The sequence below is a fragment of the Sceloporus occidentalis genome, unplaced genomic scaffold (assembly GCF_023333645.1).
Source record: "Sceloporus occidentalis isolate IW3139 unplaced genomic scaffold, rSceOcc1.0.p SCAF_2, whole genome shotgun sequence".
In the NCBI taxonomy this organism is placed as follows: Eukaryota; Metazoa; Chordata; class Lepidosauria; order Squamata; family Phrynosomatidae; genus Sceloporus; species Sceloporus occidentalis.
In genome coordinates, this window is record NW_028316982.1 from 245,617,874 (window position 1) to 245,641,667 (window position 23,794).

Below are 23,794 nucleotides of genomic sequence, written 5' to 3' on the forward strand. Positions count from 1 at the left end.
CATTTTCATGTAAAATCTGCGTGCAGTGCTGATGAACACCTACAGGTCAGTATCAGCCTCTGCTCTGACTCAGTATACAGCATATTCTTATGTTCCTAACATTCATACATTTGGTAACCTTTGCAAATGCCATTGAGAGTATTATTTAAACCAGGGCTATTTCTGTGATTTAGCCTTCATCATTCTATAGCCAGCATGGCGTGGTAGTTTTGAGCATTGGATGGTCCAAAACAAGACTGCTTTAAATGCCCTGGCTCGGTGCTAGGGAATCCTGAGGATTGTAGGTATTTTTTTGGCACCAGAGTTCTGACAGAGAAGGCTAAATGTCTTACAGGGCAGTTAAAATGGTCTCAAACAGGATAATTTTTGCAGTGTTTTGGACCTATGACTCTGGAGGCCAGGATTCAAATACCCGCTAGGCCATGGAAACCCATTGGGTGACTTTGGTCAAGTCACACTCCCTCAGCCTCAGTGGAAGGCAAAGGGAAACCCCCTCTGAAAAAAATCTTGCCAAGAAAACCTTATGTTACATTTGCCTTAGGATTACCATAAACTGGAAACAGCTTGGAAGCACACAACAACAACATTCCATAGACAATAATTTGGCAATTGGCCTCTATGAGCAAATTAAAGATGTGGAATATTGTATATACTCATGTATAAGTCTAGAAATTTAGGTTTAAAAATCCACGGGTCAATGTAAGTACTGTATTTTAATTCATATACAGTATATATTCAGTGAAAGGCAAGAGTTTTATCTGTCCAGGAAGCACTGACCCCCTTCTATTCTCTCATCCATCCAGCCTTTAATATAAGCACAAATAGTTATGCCTGATGGAATTTTTAAATTTCTTTGGCATTGTTTTCCTTTGTTTCATCCTTTACATCCTTCATTAAATGCCCCTAACTTCAACTTATCCACAGGTCATATCAAAATGCATAATTTTGGCCCCAAAACCTGCCCTCGTCTTGTATATGAGGTTGACTTATAGTCAAGTACAGTAATCACTGGATGAAATAATGTAGCTGTTTGTTAGAGCAAACTGTTATACCCTATTTTCAGAGAGCCAAATTATGACAGAATTTTAAATTTTTCATTTTAAATTAGGAACCTCTGTCTTATGAATTTAATTTGTCATCTCAGCTCCTATTTGCTAACTTCTGAGTTATCTTTAATAATCACCGAGTTAGCTATTTTCTCACTTTAAAAAGTCATTGCACCACTTCATTTTTACTTCTTTGTCTTGCATTAAACTTTCTTTCATGTAACATTAATCAGCATGTAAATTCTATATTGATGATGGTTGGATAGGAAAGGACTCATAAATAGTATCTGGCCCATTTGTTAACAGGTGTGAATTTAATAATATTAGTGACTTGATTTCTTCTGATAGCTGCAGTGACTCATAAAAGGGTTCTCATTGTTCAGGTTTACTGTATATGGTTCTCTTTTTCTGTATTTCAACTGTACATTCCTTTCTGCTGCTATTTAGTATGATATTTCAGTTTAGTTGTCTGAGTAACACAATTCCTTGGAATTTTGTAACAAGCCCATGATAAATTGATTGGTGGACCGTTCACATTTGATACTCCATACACAGCTTTTCTCTTTCATAAGCTTTCCTATTGTTTTGACAATAGTGCTTCTGCATTTCCCATGATTCAGCAGGCTAGACTTTGTTGTGTGGCACTGGCTCCATATGTGCTGAGATGAAGAATTCCATATACACTCTGAGAACCATTATGTTTATACACAGAAGAACATCCATAGCCTGTGCATAACCACAACAAATGGGATGCTTTCTTGTAGGCTGATGCTGTACTGGCATCAAATGTAGGCTGAATTGACATATGGTGTCTAATCAATATAAGACAAGGAATTAAATTAAGCTGCTCCTGAAGTAATGATATGCAAATTTCACATGCTCCCTGTATTTCAGTGTGCAGATCCCATATGTCAGATGAAAAATTCACCCACCTGTTTAACACAGCAAAAGGAGTGGAGCTGTTTGGAGTTAAGGAAAATATGGGATGGAGATGAAGCATAATTTCAGTACAACATGGAGTTGTCACACTCATTGGTCTTCCTTTTCACTTAAATGGACAACATGATGTAATGTATCTTCACAAAGGGTTCTGCAAAGCTTGATGTAGTTAATCAGCTTGATTCTGGGTATTATTTTAGTCCCAAAATCATGTTGACTAAGGCCCTGTATAGATGGGCCCTTTGCAGCACGTCCACGACGTGCTAGGGTTGCCTTGGGGCGGCGCGTGTACACGCCCCACAACCCTAGCACGTTGTCAGTGCACCCCAGTTGCTCAGCCCCATACAAATGGTGCACACAATGATTATGTCACAGCTGCGCCGCCTACAAACGGCGCTGCGCAGCTTCGACGTAATGGAGCTGTCTCTGGCGCTTTGCAGTGCCACAAAAAGGAGCCACTTTTTACAGCTCCTATGCTGTGTGGCTGTGCAGTGCCATTTGTAGACAGTAGCGCTCCTGTGCAGCAAAGAGAGGTGCTGAGGAGGTGCCTCTTTTTGGTGGTCTGCACCCCGCCTAAGTTCTGATCTCCACCAGCCACTACCTTTACCTGAAGCTACTGAACTCAGAGGAACCTGTATGATCTACTAGTGTGTTGTTGTTCATGCATGGACACACTATTCACTAAGTTGGTGAGCTGTTTCAATCTGTACATCCACACTCTACATTGGTTTACAGATAAAGAATTGTTTTCTCCTCTGGTGGTAGGCTTTGCATTTAATACTCATTTTAGAGCAAAGGTGGAGAAGCTGACCAACCCCCAGATATTGTTGCATTCCATCTCCCAATGTCCAGACATTGTGGGATTGGTATACAGACCTCAGGGCCGTTTTAGAGCACAGGCTAGCTTCACCCTTTCCTAGGCTACTTGGTCCATGTCCCTTCTTCCTTATCATGCATAAATAAACCATGTGTTTGGGGATGATGGAAGTTACAGTTCATATCCCATTGCAATGGTACCTAGCTGTGAACTATTGAGTAATTTAAAAGGTCATCAATAGAAGCTAATTTTTGTGCAGCACAGAGTATTTAAAATACCCCCAATCAGTTGCTCTTCATTTTAGCCTGTTTGGAAGCTTAGATTGATATTTGTCAGCCGAGACAAAAGGAAGGTAGCACTTTGGTTTTTTGTGGAGTAATAGAGGAAACAGAAAAAATATGAGAGAGTATGAATGGTAAATATTGGAAGTGTGGGAAAACTAACAGTACATTCTTCCACACTTGGTGGCAATATGATAAAGCAAATAGTTTTGAAAAAAAATATCCACACACTTAAAACCAAGACTCTAAATATCAGTTATCCTATGGAGACAGAAATATATTTATTGAAAATGTTATATCCCTTGGGTGACAAATCAAAAAAGAAATTCTGGAGAACTGTGTTATACATGTTCTTAGTGGCAAGAACTGTATATGCTAGAATGTTGAAAGGTATGGAGATACTCTCAGAAGACAATTGACTTTAAAAGTTATTTGAAATTTTTGAGTTTTGTAAGGCCTCTGTCAGAGAGCTTTGGTGCTATAACAAACTACAGTTTCCCGAACATAACACTGAGCCATGACAATTAAAGTGGTGCCAAACTGAATTATTTGTGCAATGCAGATAGACTCAACAATACTGGACAAAAACTCACTGAAGAAATACAGTGAAGATTGCCAATATGTAAATCCATTATAGAAAAATAAATGGGGAAAGTTAACAACAATTTTCCAAGACTAAAATTAAAATCTTGGAAAAGAAAAGAGATATGATCAGTTAACAAATTTACATTTCAGTAGAGAGAGGGAGATTGTTCAGAAAGAGGGCATGAACAGAGGAACACTTAAAGATGTAAATAACCTGGAAAGGTTAGGAACTGGATTTTATCTAATGACATATGATAGATGATTAAAATAATCACATAAGGGATTATGAAATGAGGACTCTTTTTATTCATTATTAGCTTTAGTGATTTATTAATAATATTGAGTTCATATTAGAATTATAGAACCATGAACATTAATCTGGTTGAGATCATTATGAGCATTAGTATGAGCATTATGGTTAGTGAGACATCACTATTTTGAAATTGTACTATGATTGATGTATAAATATACTGTAATGATATATAGAACAACAACAACAAAAACACACAAGAGTAGGCAATAGATCTGATGCCGTAAGGGTTGCAAAACCATCTGGATTTTGAAACCATACCTTGAACAGCTGTTTGGCTTCCATAGACTTTGGTAGCATCAGAGCCCCTGTTCTACCCAAGAAAGGAATGATAGTGAAATACAGTGCATTTATTGCCTTCATGGCATTGGATATAATAATAATAATAATAATAATAATAATAATAATGTAATTTATTTATAGTCTACCTTTTCCAGGAGGAATGAAAGCAGATTACAACAGAAACAATAATAAAGCAATTAACAATATTACAACATAGAATAAAAATACAAAATATAAGCAATAGTCACATTATACTGTCCTCTTACAACCCCCACCATTACATATTAATAAAACACAATAACAGTTATAATAGTTAAACCATTAAAACAATTTAAAAATCAAAATGAAATAGGACAGCTAAGGGCGGATGTGGCTATCCTTTATTATCCTCCTCTCACCCAATCACCACCCAGATGATGTATCTCCCCTCTGAGTCCTACATAAAATAAGGGAGAAAACAACCTCCTGACTCCTCTGCCACCATTGTCCCTGGCCCAGGTGGAAGAAAGGCTCAGCATCCTTGGAGCCAACACAAGTTGTTAAAGGCTCCTCTGCATCCACTCAGCTGTGCTGGAGAGTAGTAAACCGGCAGGACAGCTTTTAAAGGCTCTTCTGCATCCACTCAGATCCATTGGCTATTATTGAGAATGTCCAGCCATCATGGTTAAATGAAGACTGTAGCTGTAGTTGCCCAGAAAGTTCAAATGAAAGCCAAAGTCATATGAACCAGTGTGATTTGTTTGCAACTTCAGTTTGGTCTTGTTCTGATGCTCCAGCAATAATCTGTACAACCAGGAATCATATGGTATTGTGCTGATCAGATACATAGCCATGTATCACCCCTGACCAGATGCCCCCTCACACAATCTACGGGTTTTGAATGTGTTTATTTAAAATTGGGTAGCCGAGACAAAATAGGGATTCTGTTGGTGTACCGCCCACCCCGCTGCACAACAGTCTCCCTTGCTGAACTGACCGGAGTGGTCTCCGGGTTGGTATTGGAATCTCCACGTCTATTAGTGCTAGGGGACTTCAACATCCATGCTGGGACTTCCCTTTCAGGAGTGACACAGGACTTCATGGACTCCATGACAACCATGGGTCTATCCCAAGTAGTATCTGACCCTACTCATGCTGCTGGGCACACTCTGGACCTTGTTTTTTGTGCTGGGTGGGATGATGATGATCTTGGTGTGGTGGAACTCTCCACAGTTCCATTATCAAGGACAGATCATTATCTGGTCAGGTTTAGACTTACTGGGACTCAGAACCTCTGCAGGGGTAGGGGACTGATTAGGATGGTCTGCCCCAGGAGGGTGATGGATCCAGATGGATTCCTGAGGGCTCTTGGGGAGTTTCCTGTCACCTTGGCAGGCGATTCTGTTGAAGCCCTAACCAGCCTTTGGAATGGGGAAATGGCCAGAGCAGTGGACACAATCGTTCCTGAGCATCCCCTCTCATGGAGTGGAGCCAAACCAGCCCCCTGGTTCTCTAGGGATTTGATGTTGATGAAGCAAATGAGAAGGAGACTAGAGCAACATTGGCAGAAGACTCAGAGTGAATCTGATTGAATACGGGCTAGATCCTATTTGAAAGCCTACTCTTTGGCAATACGGGCAGCAAAGAAATTATTTTTTGCTACCAGCATTGCATCTGCAAGGAGCCGGTCAGCAGAGCTGTTCCGAGTGGTCAAGGGTCTTTTACACACTCGCCCTCAAGTAGAAAATGCAGACCACTCAATGGCTCGCTGTGAAGAATTTGCTCAGCATTTTGCAGATAAAATCACTCAGATTCGGTCCAAATTAGATGCTACAATTAATACAGTATCAGTGGATGTTACCTTGGCTCCTACCGGTCCAGTGTTAATGGATACTTTTCAACTTGTGCAGCCTGATGATGTGGACAGAATCCTTGGAAAGGTAAGAGCCACCACATGTGTCTGAGACCCTTGTCCTTCTTGGCTTATTAAACAGGCCAGAGGGGGACTGACTGAGTGGGTAAAGGAAGTAATCAATGCCTCCCTACAACAAGGCAGAATTGTCATGGCCAGCCAAGATCAGCTCTTGGAGGATGAGGATGAGGACGAGCCTCCTGCAGAGCAAGAGCTAATTGAGGCTACACCAGGTGGTAATCCTGCTCTGCCAGGTCCCAGCTGTGCTCTCCCAGCCCCAGAGGAGGAGGCCCAACCAGGTCCTAGTGCTAGTGAGAGGCCTCCTGTGGTGCAATAGCCTAGTGGTGACTCTGGGGAGGAAGCTTGCCTAGATGTGCCTACTTACAAACAGAGAAGGGCTGAGAGTACAGATCCAAGAGGATTGCAGAGAGGCAATTAGCCAACCAGCCTCAGGTGGTGCGGGGGAGAGTTTCCCTTACTTAAGCTATAGAGAGGCCTCCACACAGTGCTAGAGTTTATTGCATGATCCCTTGGTGTGATTGCTGCTGGCACTGGCTCCTTGTATCTTGACTCCTTGTTGCTTTGACCTTGGACTGGACCCTTGTTATCTTCTGGCTGCTTTGAACTTGGACTGCTTTGACTACTCTGACTCCCGGTATCCTGACTTTGGCTTGGCTTTCGGACTGCTCTGACTTCTAGTATCCTGACTTCGGCTTGGCTTCTCGGACTGCTCTCATGCTTACTCCTTGCAAGGTCTGTGTCCTGCTTCCACTTGCTGGGCTAAGCCATTCTTATCGGCGTGTGTCTGTATGTGCTGGCTGCAGTCCAGGACAAGAATTCCATCCTGCCTAAAGGAGGCTGTTGTGAGGCCTCTGTTAAAAAAGTCATCATTTGATTGCACAATAATGAATAACTATCAGCCAGTGTCTAACCTACCATTTCTGGGCAAGGTTCTGGAACATGCGGTGGCTTCCCAACTCCAGGGGTTTCTGGATGAAACGGATTATCTAGATCCATTTCAGTCTGGTTTCAGACCTGGCTATGGAACAGAGACAGCCTTGATCGCCTTGGTGGATGACCTACGCAGGGAACTGGACAGGAGAGTGTGTCCCTGTTGATTCCTCTGGACCTCTCAGCAGCTTTTGATACCATTGATCATGGTATCCTTCTAGACCACCTCTCTGGGATGGGGCTTGGAGGTACTGTTCTACAGTGGCTCTCTTCCTTCCTGGAGGGGCGAACTCAGAAGGTGGTACTGGGGGACCCCTGGCCATTGACCTGTGGGGTCCCTCAAGGTTCTGTGTTGTCCCCTATGCTGTTTAACATATACATGAAACCACTGGGAGAGGTTGTCTGGAGTTTTGGGGTGCGATGTCATCAATATGTAGATGACATTCAACTCTACTACTCTTTCCCACCTCAATCCAAGGAGGCAGTCTTGGTTCTAAACCAGTGCCTGTCTTCAGTAATGGACTGGATGAGGGCAAACAAGTTGAAACTTAATCCAGACAAGATAGAGGTGCACCTGGTCAGTCGGAAGGCAGATCAGGGAATAGGGATCCAGCCTGTGTTAGATGGGGTCACACTCCCCCTGAAGACACAGGTTTGCAGTTTGGGGGTAATCTTGGACTCAGCTTTAAACTTGGAGGTCCAGGTCTCTGCTGTGACCAGGAGTGCTTTCGCACATTTAAAACTTGTGCGCCAACTGCGCCTGTTCCTTGAGAAGCCAGATCTGGCCACGGTGGTACATGCCTTGGTTACATCCCATTTGCACTACTGTAACGAACTCTACATAGGACTGCCTTTGAAAAGTGTTCGGAAAATTCCATTGGTTCAAAGAGCTGCTGCCAGACAGTTAACAGGAGTTGATTACAGAGCCCATACAACTCCCCTGTTGAAACAGCTTCATTGGCTGCCAGTTTGTTCCCGGGCACAATTCAAGGTACTGGTTATATCCTACAAAGCCCTACATGGCTCAGGTCCACATTATTTGGCAGAACGTTTCTCCTGGTATGAACCTGCCCGGATTCTGAGATCCTCTGGAGAAGCCCTTCTCTCCATCCCAACACCTTCACAAACACGTTTGGTGGGGACACGAGAAAGGGCCTTCTCAGCGGCTGCCCCTAGACTCTGGAACTCCCTGCCCAGAGAGATAAGAACGGCTCCCTCCTTGATGGCTTTCCGACGGCAGGTGAAGACCTACCTGTTCAAACAGGCATTTAAGGAATCACTATAAGAACAGGCAGGAATGTTGGACTAGTTCAATCATTCTGTTTAATGCATGTCATTTATCTATTTATTTTTAAAAATGTTTTAATTGTACTGTTTGTTTGTTTGTTTTTTAATTGTTGTGAAGCTGCTCTGAGTCCCAGTCCTGGGAAAAGAGCGGGAAATAAATAAATAAATAAATAAATAAATAAATAAATAAGGCAAAATTAGAGAAAGATAGGCATTCTGTATAATTACTTGGGGATTATTTCAGCAGAGTTATGTTGTTTGTGAAAGATGCATTTTCAAAATGTCATTGGAAGATCACTTGCTTTCTCCAACATATTAATATTGCTGTCAAGACCAGAATTATGTCTTAGGCAATGAGTTCTCTGCCTCTCTTCCTTATCATGCAGAAACAATTGTGTGAGCTGCTTTATCCTCAATAGCAGATACCAATGATACAGGAACATAAAAGATAAATAAGAAGGGTCATGTTAAATTATACCAAGGCCTATCTTAGCCTATCTTATTCTTTTACGTGGTGATCAGCTAGTTAACTATGGACAGCTCAAAAGAAAGTGAGGAACACAATAGAAGCCTACAATTTATACTCCTGAAAATTAGGCTTCTAATGTGCAAAGGAGGTGAAGTGAATTTTTTGGGGAACTGCCCATGGTACTGAAATTTAGGTTAACCTTTGCTGCGAACCATTTTAAGCAGGTTTTTGTGTAGAAGTAGCATATCATAAAATGCAGTCAACAAAATGATTCCATTGCAACAAACTTCAGAGTCCATTCAAAATTAATGGCAAGGGGACAGGGAGAAGGGCAAGCATCCCGTGTCTTAAAAGGGAGCCTGGCAAATCAAAAGGAAAGGCCCCTCTAGAAATGAGGTGTTCTGAACAAAAAAGGCCTTGCCTGTTAATTTCACCTAATTTCTGGAGGGGCCTTTCCTTTTGATTTGCCAGGCTCCCTTTTAAGACACGGGATGCTTGCCCTTCTCCCTGTCCCCTTGCCATTAATTTTGAATGGACTCTGAAGTTTGTTGCAATGGAATCATTTTGTTGACTGCATTTTATATTAATGATTTTACTGTACTATATGACTGCTCACCTTGAGGGCCTTTTTGATTGATGGGAAGGAGAAATATAAATATTTTAAATGAATGAATATATAAAATGAAGCTGCTTGTTTTTGCCACTGGCTATACTACTCTTATCCTGGGTTTCAAGTTGAACTGCTGACATCCCAGAGTTATGAAACATAGGTCCAAAACACACTGCAGAAGAATCTAGTCTGAGACTACTTTAACTGTTCAGGCTCAGTGCTAAGGAATCCTGGGAAATGTAGTTTGTTGTGGCACCAGAGCTCTCTGACAGAAAAGGCTAAATGTTTCACAAACTACAGTTCCCAGAATTCCCTAGCATTGAGCAAGGGCAGACTGGATTATTTCTGCAATGTGTTTTGGACCATGGAGAATAGTGTAAAAAAAGAAAGATCAGAGCTTGGTAATAAATAGTTACAAATAATTAACTCCTCCTTTTTTTCAGTAACCGAGGTATAACTAAGTTGCATTATGATTGCAATGTGATGAGTGATAATTTCACTCATTTTGCATCACAATTATAAACATTTACTTACTTTTTATAGTCCTGGGTGTGTGACCTCACTAAAGGCTGTTGGAGGAATATGTCACGGTTCAAGTGCTAGCTTGTGTAGTGCCTTATGCTGCAAATGAAAACATTCAGGTTTTAAAAAAAACTAATTTAAAAATTAAAATTTAGTTTTTTAAAAAACCTGAATGTTTTTGAGATAAAATAAAGTAAAAAATATAAAACTTGGAACTAAAATGGCAACTTGCTGCTTAGCACAAATTTGAATATATAAGTGCAACTAGTTATTTTAAAAATTAACTTCCTGAATTCTGAGCATGAATGCGAAAAATCCTCAAGGCAAGGACAGTAGAGGAGCAGCAAAGGAGGCAGAGAAAGGAGAATTGGAACATAGGAGTAACATAGTGCAAGAGAATGAGGTCAAGGGGTCATAATAGGGCAGTGAGTCCCATATCTTTGTTATGGATGTGCCTGTGAAGGTGGTTAGACAAAGAGAAAGGCATCCCCTGAGGATCTCAGAGCTCGTATAGGCTCATATACAGTGGGTTCTTGGTGTCCACTGGATTTTGGTTCCAGGACCCCCTGTGGATACCAAAATCCATGGGGGCTCGAGTCCCATTATATACGGTGGTGTAGTAAAATGGTATCCACTTACTGGTATATAAAATGTCAAAATGAGTTTTTGCTTTTTGGAAGTTATATTATAAAAAATATTTTCAAGTCATGGATGGTCTGAATCTGTGGGTAAAGATTCCATAAATATGGACGTCTGACTGTAGGGGGGGAAAAGATTGGATCCAAGACATATAGGCTTTATGGGTCAAAATCTAGAACCTGGAACTCCCTTCCCAGGGTGGCCAGAATGGCCCCTCCCTTGTTATCTTTCTGATGGCAGGCTAAACCCCCCTTTTAAAGAACAGGCTAGGGGATGCTATATTGTTTTAACTGAAATGTTTTTAAAAGCATGTATCTTTTTTAAATTGCATTTTAATATTTTACTTTGCGATTTGTTTTAATACTGTAATAGTTTAATTTTATTTTGATGCTAACTTTTTATATGTTTTTAATTGTATTGTTCTTTTAAATTGTGAGCTGCTTTGGGAAATTTTGAGGGAAAAGTGGGATATAAATAAATGCCACCACCACCACCACCACTACTTTGAATTTCCCCCAGAAACAGAGTGGTGGAGCTGTTGTAACAAGGGAGTTGTTCTCCCTGTAATCTGTCCCAGTCAATAGTCTAGGTAGGGTATTATCTTGCGGTTTAACCAGGAGTGTATCTACACTGCAGAAATAAAGCATTGCCATGACCCTGTCCTATAGAATCCTGGGATTTGTAGTTTGGTTGGGCATTATCATGCTTCGGCAGACCAGGCTGAATACCGCACCAAACTACAAATCCCAAGATTCTACAGGATGGAGTCCATGACAGTTAAAGTTGTGCCAGACTGCTTTATTTCTGCAGTATGGAAGAGCTATAACTAATTAATGAACTAACACTATCTAACCAACCTACTCGATTTCTATACTTACCAGTAACAGAGCTCTCTGGGTATTTCATGAAATAGAGGTTAAAATCATAAAAAATATAATAATCCAATAATAAGCCATTAAAAACAATTTGAATAGCCATGGCATAATGCCAAAGTAAAGAGAGGAGCAGAAGACAATAGCAGTGCAAGTCTTTAAAAAGCTTTAAGTAAAAATACACTTTAAAAAAAGGATTAGAAAGGCTAGGAGGATAAAATGTTTTTCCTCTTATGCCACTCCTGCCTCCGAACAAACAGGCACTATGGTCTTTGTGCTTTCCTCAGAGTGTCCTGACTTCCCCTGAGTTTAGTTCTGCTCATATAGCAGTGACTTTCTCTAAAGTTTCATCTGCTTTCAGTTCTGAGAGTTGTCTAGTCTGGAGAAAGTCTGAGACGGGTAAGAAAGCAGGACAGAGAACAGACCAAGGGTAGAGGTATAAATGAACAGAAGCTATAGAATAGTAGAAGATTCAGGTTCACATCCTATTGGTTTTAAGTAATTCTCCAGTTCTCTGGCTCCAGCTCCCTAGTTTAATTTAATGTTAAGCTATCTGATCCAGGTTGTTAAAATTCCATTTTAAACAAAATCTTTGTTCTGTTTCTGAAAATTCACAGCACAGCCAAGTACAGCGTGGTGACGTTTCTACCTCGATTCTTATATGAGCAGATCAGAAAAGCTGCAAATGCTTTCTTCCTCTTCATTGCCTTACTGCAGGTATGTCTCTGCAGGTAAATTATAATGACCACACACTGTTTAGTATAGTGATGACAAGAGAATGATCTGGGAATACATACTGTTATAGAAATGCTAAAGCTGCACACATGTAAGGGTCATCATAACATCTGATGTTGATTGCTCCAAAGAATCCATGATGGTGATGCATTTATGCATTTATCTGAAACTTAGGGCCCATACAGAAGGCCAAAATAAAGCTGCTTTGAGTCACTTTGGAGGTATGCTGTCTAAATGACACACATCTTAAGAGGCCAGAAGCTGTGCCAAAGCTATGCTCCAGTCTTTAGGATTGGAGTGTGGCTTTGATAAGGCTTCTTGCCTCTTAGGACACATGCATCATTTAAACAGCATACCTCCAAAGTGACCCAAAGCAGCTTTATTTTGGCCTGTCTGTATGGGCCCTTAGTCAAAGCCTAAACAGGTATTGGCAAGTTGATTATAAAATATAGAATAGTCTTCTCCAAGATGAAGTCTCCCTGGTGTGTTGTGCTACAATCCCCATCATTTCCAATCAGCTGGCAAGATGTGGGTGTTATAGTCCAATAGATCTGGAGACTCACCTTGTGAACAACTGACAGAGAATCATATAAATGGTTAAAACGTCCTACACATTGTCATGTGAAATAGCATCAGTGCTAGACCAGAAAAGAGAGTAGCCTCATAAACTAAATCTAGAGCCAGATGTTGCATCTCAAATCCCAACAAGTGTTCTAACAAAGCAAGTAGGGCAAATTGCATTTTCAACAATTATTCAAAAGATGTATTACTGCTTGCCAATAGCAGGGGACAACATTGTATTCTCCCTTTCTGTGTCTAATGCAGGCTTTTCCAACTGTGGGCCCCAGACTGCATTTCCCATCATCTCCTTCATTAGCAGTGCTGGAATTGATAGGAATTATAGTCTTATACTGTCTGAGGATTCATGGTTCAGAAAGGTTTGTGTAAAAGAGATTTCTGAAGCCCGAGATCATAGATTCCTCACCAGGTTAGATTGCATTCTCATGGACTAATGACACCTTACACCAAATGTGCATATATGGGAGTTCTGCTCCTGCTCTAAGTTTTCAGAAAGGAGAATTTAGAAGCATTGGAAGGGACAATTTGTTTAAGCCTTCAACACCCTGTAATTCTCTGCACCATATCATCCTGCTGTGCCCTATTCCTTCTGCATTTGGAACCCCATGAAGGAGAGGGAAGCAGCAGGATGGAACAAAATTTGGGTTGGAGAAACAGCAAGAGAAAAGTATTACACACCTACTCTATATCATTTTTTCAGTCTTAATCCTCCCTTCCCAAACTGCTCTTTCTTCAACAAATAGTTCAGGGGCATTTGTGCACACCAGTACTTCCCAATACATTCATAGTATAAAAACCACATTGTTTTGTTGCATCTTAGAAAGCTTTTCTTCTTTCTTTTTTTCAGCAAATTCCAGATGTCTCTCCAACAGGAAGATACACCACCTTGGTGCCATTGATATTCATTCTCACAGTTGCTGGCATTAAGGAAATTATAGAAGACTATGTAAGTATATCTTCAAAATCTTGAGGAAGCAGGCCAACAGCCTTTCTCATACCTCTCCATCTTAGCTGACCAGCTGGGAATGATTCCTTGTCATTATATACCTTCACGTTGACTCTGACTTATGGCAGTCCTATCCTAAGGTTTTCCTGCCTAGATTTGTTCAGAAGGGGGTTGCCAATTCCTTCCTCTAAGGCTGAGAAAGTGTGATTTGCCTAAGGTCACCAAGTAGGTTTACATGGCTGAGTGGGGATTTGAATCCTGATTTCCAGAGTTGTAGTTCAGATCTGATGGAGTCCTGGTCCAACAGTCAAACCACTACACCACACTGGCACTTCAGCCAAAACTGAGATTTATGCTTCTAGCGGTCTTCAGGGACCACAACTACTCATTTAACTGTTACAGAGGTCTCCCCACACCTAAAAATAGCTCACAATAGCCTTTAAAAATAACTGAAGTGATCTTCAAACCACTTCTACTTCTAAAAAAGTCTGTGAATGTAGCCTGCTGGAAAAATGAGGTAGGACAGCCCACATTGAACTATGTATGCATGATCCCAGTCCAAAGACATGCATAGTTGGGGAAGGCATAAATCTTTTCTTTTTTAAAATAATTTTTATTTATTTATTAATATATAAATACAAACATCATACAAACCATACATAACACATACATAAACATCCACTAATCAACATATACTTACTTACATCTTATTTTTTTTTCTTTTTCTGCTATCTGCTTCTCAATATTCAAATTCCATGTAATCTTTAATCTCTTTACAACTATATAAATCTTTTAATTACATATTTGACATATACCATATAACATTCATTCTAATTATTGTAAGGCATAAATCTTTTCCTCATCTGGTCTTTATCTAAAAAATCCTCTCAAGAGTTTTTGAAGTTTAGAAAATAAAACAGCTCAATGGACTTCCTCTCCTTTTTTAAAATGTCTGCATTTATAGGAATTTTTGAATTAAAAAGCTCATACACTCTGGTCCCAGTTTAGTTCTATGCCACACATGCTTCCATTAGTGTGAAAAGCAGTGACCTTAACTGTTGGCTACATGTTTGATGCAATGTGTAGTTTAGTTGTAACTTGTCAGTGAATGGCGATAACAGCAGTGATTCCTCTGCAATTTCACTCCTTCTCCAACTTTCCTGTGTGGAGAAGAGGAAGAGAGAAGTGATGCCCAGTTCCCAGCCAGGTCTTGGATGGAGCTTCTTTGCTCAGCATCTCTGTTAGGGACCTAGTGACCTCAGGGGCTGGGACCTGTCCCTGATAACTTCTTTCCTGATAAAATGACTGCAGGATCTTGATTTACTTAGGCCCTATACAGACTGGCAAAAAGCGCCGGCCTGTAGGTGGAGTCATGGCGTGACATCCTCACGCATGCCAGGGAGCCATTTTGGCATGCACCCATTTACACAACATGTGCCATGATGATGCCACTGTGGTGCAGTTCCCAGACTATGTAGTGTGGAAGGGTCTTCATCATGACACGCCGCTGCACCTATGATGCCCCTTTCAGGGAGCCACTTGGAGAGGCTTCTTTTTGCTCCCTCAAAGGAGTGGATCAGTGCCACTGCATGTGGTTGCTGCAGCACCAATCTGGGGCGAAAAGGGGCGGGTGCATGCCACTCATCTATATAGCCCCTTAGTTCCCAGCCAACTCAGTCTTAGTTTCCAGCCCAACTCAGGTTTGTCAGAATGAAAAGTCAGTCTAATCTGCACTGCAGCAATAATGGTTTGACAGCATTTTAACTGCCATGGCTGAATACTATGGAATCCTGGGATTTGTAGTTTGTTGTGGCACCAGAGCTCTCTGGCAGAGAAGGCTAAATATCTGACAAAACTACTAAATCTCAGAATCCCACAGTATTGAGTCATTGCAATTAAAGCAATGTCAAACTATATTATTTCTGCAGTGCAGATTAGACCGTAGTCCAGGTACAATGGTTTATTGGTGACTTACAAATATTTAGCCCAATGCAGCAATAATGCCCAAAGCAAAGCCAAAGTTAATGCATGTTTCCCTGATGATCAAAGTAATCATTTGTCACATGTATTGGAGCCACCACGATAAATAGAACATCGTCCCAGGGGATTGGTTTTCTGGGTTGGATTATGGCCAAGTTGACCATCTCAAAATCTTTCCTGGTCTTTAATACCCTTTCTCCCTTGTTTAGAAGGTAGTCATGTTTTCCCAAGCGAGGAGGAGGAGGAGGGGAGAAATCACAGCATTCTAACAGAGGAACAGTTTTCCAGGCATTAAGATGAAAACAATTGTATCACACCCTTTGGTGTGAGCTCACTTTGCTCAGCCTGACAGAGAAACTGCAATTAACTGATAAAGGCCTGCTTGATTAACTAACAAATGCTCCATAACTATCTCCCTAAGCATATAAAGCATGTGTACAGGGTGATTGTGAGAGCTAACTATACTCATCACCAATTATTTCAGAAATTTCAAATCCTGACATCTGGGAAAGTTGCAGTGGGGGGAGGTAGGTAAAATCTGGTCATTTCCCCCCCAAACAGTTGACCCCTTTTGTACATGAAATATAATGCTGTGGAATATGCAGACTGAGTAACTGGCACTTTTTCCTTTGGAGAGAGGAACATTGATACATTTCTTAAGAGGTAAAGTTCTTGGAGTAAATATCCAGTCAGTTTTCTTGCCCCCAAAAAGTATAGTTATTTGTAAAGTTATTTGTTCTATGTACTTCCACTCATAGCTTGGAAAAACCACTTTTTTCAGATCAAATCTCCCAGAATCTTCCAGACAGGGCCATGGACACAGATCATGCTGGACAGGGGATTCTGGAGACTGTGATCTGTAAAAGTAACTTTATTTTTTGTTTGTTTATTTAATTAATTAGTTTATATCCTTCTTTTCTCTGATATGGTACTCAAAGTAGCTTACACCATACTTTGCCAATGTTATCCCCCTCCGTTTTTTCTTGAGCTGGTTATACTGTAGTGCAGACTCCTCTTAGAGGTCACCTGAGTATGGGAATGTGTTGTGAGATGGTGTGTGGGTGGTTGCTCTTTTGAAAAGAAGGGGTTTAGGAGAACTTCTCTGCGTGCAGAAGCTCCTGATGTATCCCTTTGGATCCTGGCCTAATTCATTTGGTATTTCTTGGCAGGCATATCATTTCTTCTTTATCTTGAGGCAGACCCTTACACTCCCTTTTTCAAAACTGAACACTAGTGATGTTGTGCCATTGAAATAACATGACCTTTCAGAAACTTGCAGTAAAGGCTCCATTGTGTCTGCACATATTTGGAGTTACTGGCACAATCTTGTTTTTGGTGTGTGTGTTTGTTTGTATCTGAAATGCATAGCCAGAGTAATGCACAAGCATTAAATGTCACTCAGAGCCACTCCCTCAGTTAAAGATATTGTAGACTGAAAAGCTAAACATTATGAGCCCATTAGAGTACTAAGATTGTCTGGAGATGGCCTTCTCTCTGTCCCGCCACCTTCTTAGGATCATTTGGTGGTTAAAAAGGGAGAGGGCCTTCTCAGTGGCTGCTCCCAGTCTTTGGAACTTCCTCCTTACAGAGGCCAGAATGGCTCCATCCTTGCTTTCCTTCTGTTGGCAGGACAAAACCTTTTTGTGTTAACAGGCGTTGACATACTGACTAGGGTTGGGCTTTTAATGCTGTCTGCTGCTGTTTTAACAGTATGTATATACACTCATCCCTCCACGTTCGCTGGGGTTAGGGGCACAGGAAAAACAGCAAATAACACAAACACTATGTTTTTACCTGAAAGAACACCTTTCTAGGAATCTGTAGGTCCTCCAGCGCAACTCTGTGGTCAACATCTGCCAGACATTAACTATAGAATTGCTCTGAAGGAGCTACAAATGCCTAGTGGAGTGTTCTCTCTAGGAATCTCTAGGTCCTTCAGTGTGTCTTTTGGTTAAAGTTGACCATAGACTTGCACTGGCGAACCTAGATATTCTTAGAGAGAACATATTAATAAAATTTGTGAATAAACAAATCTGCAAAAATCAAAGCCGCAAATGTGGAGGGATGAGTGTAGTCTTTTAATTAATTTTAATATTTGCAATATTTTAACTTCATAAATTAATAGTAATAAAATTTATTCGGTCTTTGACCAGTATAAAAACAAAATCACACAAACAGCATATCAGTATAACAATAACAGGTTAAAATATAAACTGATAGTAGACTATACATGTATAATATCCAAACAGATCTTTCTACACGGTAATAAAATGACCATTTGTCAGTTGAGGGCACAGTTTACAAACAATATAACAAAATTTAGCCACCTTATGGGATACTGTAGAATCATTGTTATCCAATAGGAGGCGTAAATAGAAGGAGTCAGTTTTACCTGGGAATTTACTCAGTAGTCGGCTAATCACTTAAAAGAGCCCTAAACTCTCTTGCTTTGTTTTGCAAAGAGGAGAAATTAATAACTTCATAAATTGTTTAATTGTTTTTAAAATCTTATATTTATACTTTTATTAATGCTTTTTGGTTTTTTTAAAAAGATATGTTGATAGCTGCCTTGAATCCTATTATTAAAAGAAAGACAGGATATCAAAAATTAAAATTACATCAACAACTAACAAGAACAAATGGGAAATGTTTGTATGCTATAAATGGAGACCAGAAATATCCATGATATCTCAATAGATGTTTAACTTGGGATATGGAAAATGGGCTTCAAATTGTTGACTGTGAAAGACCATTCCAGGGATGTAGCCAAGGGGGGGGGGTTCTTGGGGTCCGGACCCCCCCTTCCATTAGAAAAATGAATGGTGTGTGCTGCTGTGCCACCGCACTCAAGCCCCATTATAATGGTGGCACTTAGTCTGGACCCCCCCTTCCCAAAATCCTAGCTACGTCCCTGACTATTCTTCACTAACTCTAAGCACTACCTCTTAGCATTACTTCCAATCTGTAATACAGAAATGTTATTAACTTGTCATATATTCATAAGGTAAATGAATGCTTAGTGCTGATAAATGAAGTTACATCATGAAAGCACTATGCACATTAAGCATTGGCTCCTGTAGAGCAGGGGTTCCCAAGCTGTGCTCTGAGGATCCCTTAGGGCTCTGTGTGCACTTCCCAGGTGCGCTGTGGCCACTTCAGGAAAATGAAAGAAATAAAAATTGAATAAAATTAAAGAATAAGATTATATAACTATATATACTCCTAAACAACATTAACTTGTAAGACTATGGAGATTATCATATGGAGGCATACCATCCTTAAAACTTGGCTAGATCATCCCTAAAGCTTTAGGGTGTAATTGCCGGTCATGCTTGTCTCTCATGATGAAATTGTCATGGAAGCGTCCCGTCATTAAAGCATTCATGGAGCTGCCATTTCTCTGCATAATGGAAGTTCCTGTTACGCAGTGAAATGGCAACTCCACAAACGCTTTAATGATGGGATGCCTCCATGACGATTTCATCATGAGAGACAAACACAACCGGTGATCACACCCTCGCGCTTTGGGGACGATCTAGGCACGTTTTAAGGATGGTAAGCCTCCATATGATAATCTCCATAGAGAAAGCCTCTTAGGGGCTCCGCCATAGAAATAGGGGCTCTGCGAGTCAAAAAGGTTGGGAACCTCTGCTGTAGAGTGTCACAACCCTGCAGGATTCTGAGCCAACTGAGGTGACTGACTTGTTGGAAGAAGACCCAGCTGTACCTGGGTGTCTTTTCAGGGATGCCGCAGGCTGTTGCACAATCTAGGGGAATGTTTTTTCATGGAGATGTTCTCACACAAGCCATCAAAAAGTCTGATTCTTCATATAACTGGTAGGTTATGCAAGTATATATCAACAGAATTCTGGCTTAAAATGAGCAGAACTCATCATCATCATCTTTACTGATAGCCTGCTTTTTCTCCAAGACTGGGATTCAAGGTAGTTTACAAATTAAAATGATTACAACATAGTTGAAAATGTACAAAGAGTTAACATTTTAATAGAATTAAACTGGTAGTGATATTAAAATAATTGAAAATAACACTTGAAAAGATTACAAAGCTATTAAAATAGTGCAATTTCAAACAATACTGCAGCTTTTTGCAAGCCATTTCTTTAAAAGCCTTCAGTACTAAAAGCCTATCAGAATAAAAAAGTCTTTGCCTGCTGATGGAAGGGCAGCAAGGAGGGACTACCTTCCTATAATCTTCTTGTTGTGTGCCTTCAAGTTGTTTAGTGACCCTAAGCGAACCTATCATGGGGTTTTCTTGGCAAGATTTGTTCAGAGACATTGCCTTCCACTGAGGCTGAAACATGTGATTTGCCCAAGGTCACACAGAGGATTTCATAACTGAGTGGGGAATTGAACCCTGGTCTCCAGAGTCGCAGTCCAGTACTCAAACCACTACTCTAATCTATACAGTGCTGTTGTTTACATTGTGGCTTTTGATCCAAGCAGGATAGAGTGGGGCACCTCGTATCAGGTGAGTCCCTTTCCCCAATAGTCCATAAGCTACTTCTGGCTGTATAGTTTTATGGCTCAGAGGGTACTTGACATAAATAAGGAACTGAAATCATGTAGGCAAACAGCAGACAGAAAGGAGACAAGCTCCACATGCTCTAAGATGGTCAATTCAGTTTTTATTCAGTGTTTAAAAAGCCAAATACATTTCTGCCACACCAAGACTTCTTCAGGGGCCTTTGAGAGAAATCTCTGGAGTTGTTACCACTCTCCAAATTACAGGACCATAGAGATAATAGGCCCAGCCCAGCCCAGCCTAGCACATTAATCATCTATAATGCAAGAATAACAATAGTGACTGACTTCACAGAGTGATACAAGGTTTACTAAGATAATATGAAGTAGCCCAAGCTGTTGAGAAAAGCACTATTTTAATATGAAGATCCATTTGGTTTTTATTACATATGAGAGCTAAAAGACTGCTTGACATCCAACTTAACACACATTGTCAAGTTCATTCTGTTGTGTGCTGCAGGAAATGCCACCATCCAGCTTTTCTGCTGATTTATGATCAGCTAAGGGAGCTGGCTATGTTTAGCCTGAATAAGGGAAGGTTAAGGGGCGACATGACAGCCATGTTTAAATATTTGAAGGGATGTCGTATTTAGGATGGAGCAAGCTTTTTTTTTTTTTTTTTTTTGCTGCTCCGGAGAACAGGACACAGAGCAGTGGATTCAAACTACAGGAAAAGAGATTCCACCTAAATCTCAGGAGGAACGTCCTGATAGTAAGAGCTCTTTGACAGAAGAATACACTCCCTTGGAAAGTGGTGGAGTCTCCTTCTTTGAAGGTTTTTATACAAAGGCTGGATGGCCATCTGTTGGGGGTGCTTTGATTGTGTGTTCCTGCATGGTAGGGGGTTGGACTAGATGGCCCTTGAAGTCTCTTCCAACTCTATGAGTCTATGGCCCTGTGCAGACTGGCCTTAAAGGCCGGATTGGGGGTGGAATCGGGCCATAGCGTCCAAATAACGCACACCCCGGCTCTGCCCCCAGGCACTTTTTGCAGCTCCTTTTCACGCCCTGAAAAGGCCAGTCTGGGGTTGTGGCGTGTGGTGACTGTGGTCTGAATCTGGCTGTAAAAGGCTGTCTGCAAAGCACCTATGTTTTTGGTGTAGCTTTCAACAGGTAGATAACTTTTCTTGATGCTTTACCCTCCCCAACTTAATGTTTGTACTTTGATTTTCCTAATAGAAAAGACACAAGGCAGACAGCACAGTGAACAAAAAGAAAACAATAGGTAAGATTTTATTTTAACTTCTTTGAAACAAAATATGGAATTGGAAAAATATTGGCTTGTCTAGAGAATGAATACTTTTGATTTTAATTACTCATGATTCATGAATAAATTCTAATAATGTAGTTCCCAAAAAATTCATTGTGATTTTTTAAAATACCACCTGGTGGCAATTAGTCATCACTGTGGATTTTCTCTTTTGTCTAATTATTATAAAAAGTCTTGATGTAAAGTGATTAAGCTGTGTTAAGGGAGTCAGTAATCTATATTATACACTTTCAGGATGAGTTTTGTGATTACTTGGTACATCTTGTTTCAATCTGTTATATTAAGTGTTCGCTTTTGAATTCCTGCTCTTTGTTATATTTGTTGTATTGTCATGGGCAATGGCTAATTCAGTTTTAAATAAATAAATGAAAATGAGAAATAGTTTACTGCAGTGGAGGGATTAAAGCCATTAGGCTGACTCAGTGCCATTCCCTGTATTCATCCTCATGCAGGTTCAAGGAGACATCAGCTGGGTTGGAGCCATCAAAGGCAGTAGGGTCACTGTGCTTGCCTGGAGTATAATCATCATGCTTAATCACATGGAAGAGAATATATTTACATGAGCCACTTTGGTTTATTTAGACCAATTTCCCCAAGTGATTTTTTTGCATAGTAGTTTACTGAGACCACCATCTGTACACTAATTTACATAAGTAGGGCAAACTCAATTCTTTAAAAAAGTAAAACACACAATATTGTCAATGTTTACAGTACTGGGCAACACAAGTGCTATTTGTTTGTCTAACCCCAACCACCTCAATAGGTCCAGGATATAGCAAGATTCAGCTCACTCTTTTAATGTGCTATTTTCATATTATGGATTTATCTGGGGTCAAGACAGGCTACACTTGTAATTTGTTTATTCATTATATTTCTTCACTGTGAAATAGTCAAGAGCCTCTAGACCTGGAAAGGGCTCAGAGTGCTACTATCCAAAAGACAGAGTGCTATTTTTCCTTTTTTGGTCCATGGTACTAAGAAAAGGATTGCAAGAAAAAGGATGCAAGAAGTGGCGAGGCAACGTGGGGTTGTTCTAGATCTGTAAAAATCTGTGAATGTGCAGAGCACTTGTACACTAGACTCTACAGCTGGTCCCTTACAGGCTAACTGCTGACTCAACTGAAAAAGAAACCTGACTCAGGAAGAGAGTTGAGAACATGGATTGTGTGCTAAACTTCCCAGGTTCAATACCAAGGATCTCCAGGTGTATAGGGGGAGCCAATAGGCCTGTTACTGTGGGTTTGGTGAACCCATTCTTGGTTTTGATGCTACAGCTGCTCTAAATTGTACAGGACCTCTCATACAACTGAATTTGTGTTGGTAAAAGATGCTGGGAGCTGTAGTCAAGAAACAGCTTGAAGCACCAGTTGGCTACCAGGACAGCATTGATGCAGCTAGAACACTTGCTGGTAGAATGGCCACTGATGAGAAAGAGGACTCACCATTTCAGTGGCAATGGAACTACTGACTATCCCTGCATCTAGGACTGCAAAGATGCATAGCTGGTAACGCTGTGCCAGATGGGACTGTGGTTGTATTCATACCAAGGCAGCTACCTATCTTCCTAGGGACCCACCTGGCATGTAGGAAAGAGGCTAGTTTTTTGTTTTGGCCTCCCCGACCCCATTCTACACATAGTTTTTTTCTCTCTCACAAATTTGTATACTGGACATGCTAATCTATAGTGATAATATTTGAAAAATAAATTTTTAAAACACTTCTCTTTATTTTTCCCTCTCACAGTTTTAAGAAATGGAATGTGGCAGAATATTATGTGGAAAGAGGTAAGAAGTATTTCTAAGTTGTTTTGGAAAGTAGTTACTATTTGATTTAGCAATAAATGGTTTTGATCTTTGAGTGTCAGCAAGGACAAGTACTGCATGTTCTTAATATTTTGCCAGGAAAAGTAGTATGTCTTAGGTTCTGGTGTGTGTGTTTATGTGTGTGATCTTTGTGCTCTTCTGTCTTGAATAAGGAATCCTTAACAGTATAAATGTGTAATAAGATTGGTTATTTCCTTGGGTATATCCATACTACACAAATGGCAATTTGATACCTCTTTAACTGCTATATCTCTACTCCGTGGATTATGTGATATGTAGTATGCTGAGGTACTGAGAAATTTAAGCTTGAGAGCTGTAGTGCTGCAGTTTGAGGATTGGACTAGTGTCAAGCAGAGAATTCCCAGTATGTCAGAAAACTAGAAATCACAGGATTCTGTAGGATTGTAGTATAGTGTCGT

The 23,794-nt window shown here is 40.5% G+C and overlaps 1 protein-coding gene and 1 pseudogene across 2 annotated transcripts in view; both read left to right on the forward strand.

Annotated features, from left to right (window-relative positions):
* Positions 1-23,794, forward strand: part of LOC149319923 (phospholipid-transporting ATPase IB-like) — a 498,345-nt gene that overhangs the window by 87,917 nt on the left and 386,634 nt on the right. For both annotated transcript variants that reach the window (XM_089512598.1, XM_089512599.1), the window contains exons 3-6: positions 12,119-12,218; positions 13,663-13,761; positions 21,462-21,507; positions 23,296-23,336. In XM_089512598.1, the coding sequence (XP_089368724.1) occupies positions 12,119-12,218; positions 13,663-13,761; positions 21,462-21,507; positions 23,296-23,336 (286 nt within the window). The remainder of the gene's footprint in view (positions 1-12,118; positions 12,219-13,662; positions 13,762-21,461; positions 21,508-23,295; positions 23,337-23,794) is intronic.
* Positions 5,340-11,935, forward strand: LOC149319924 (uncharacterized; annotated as a pseudogene).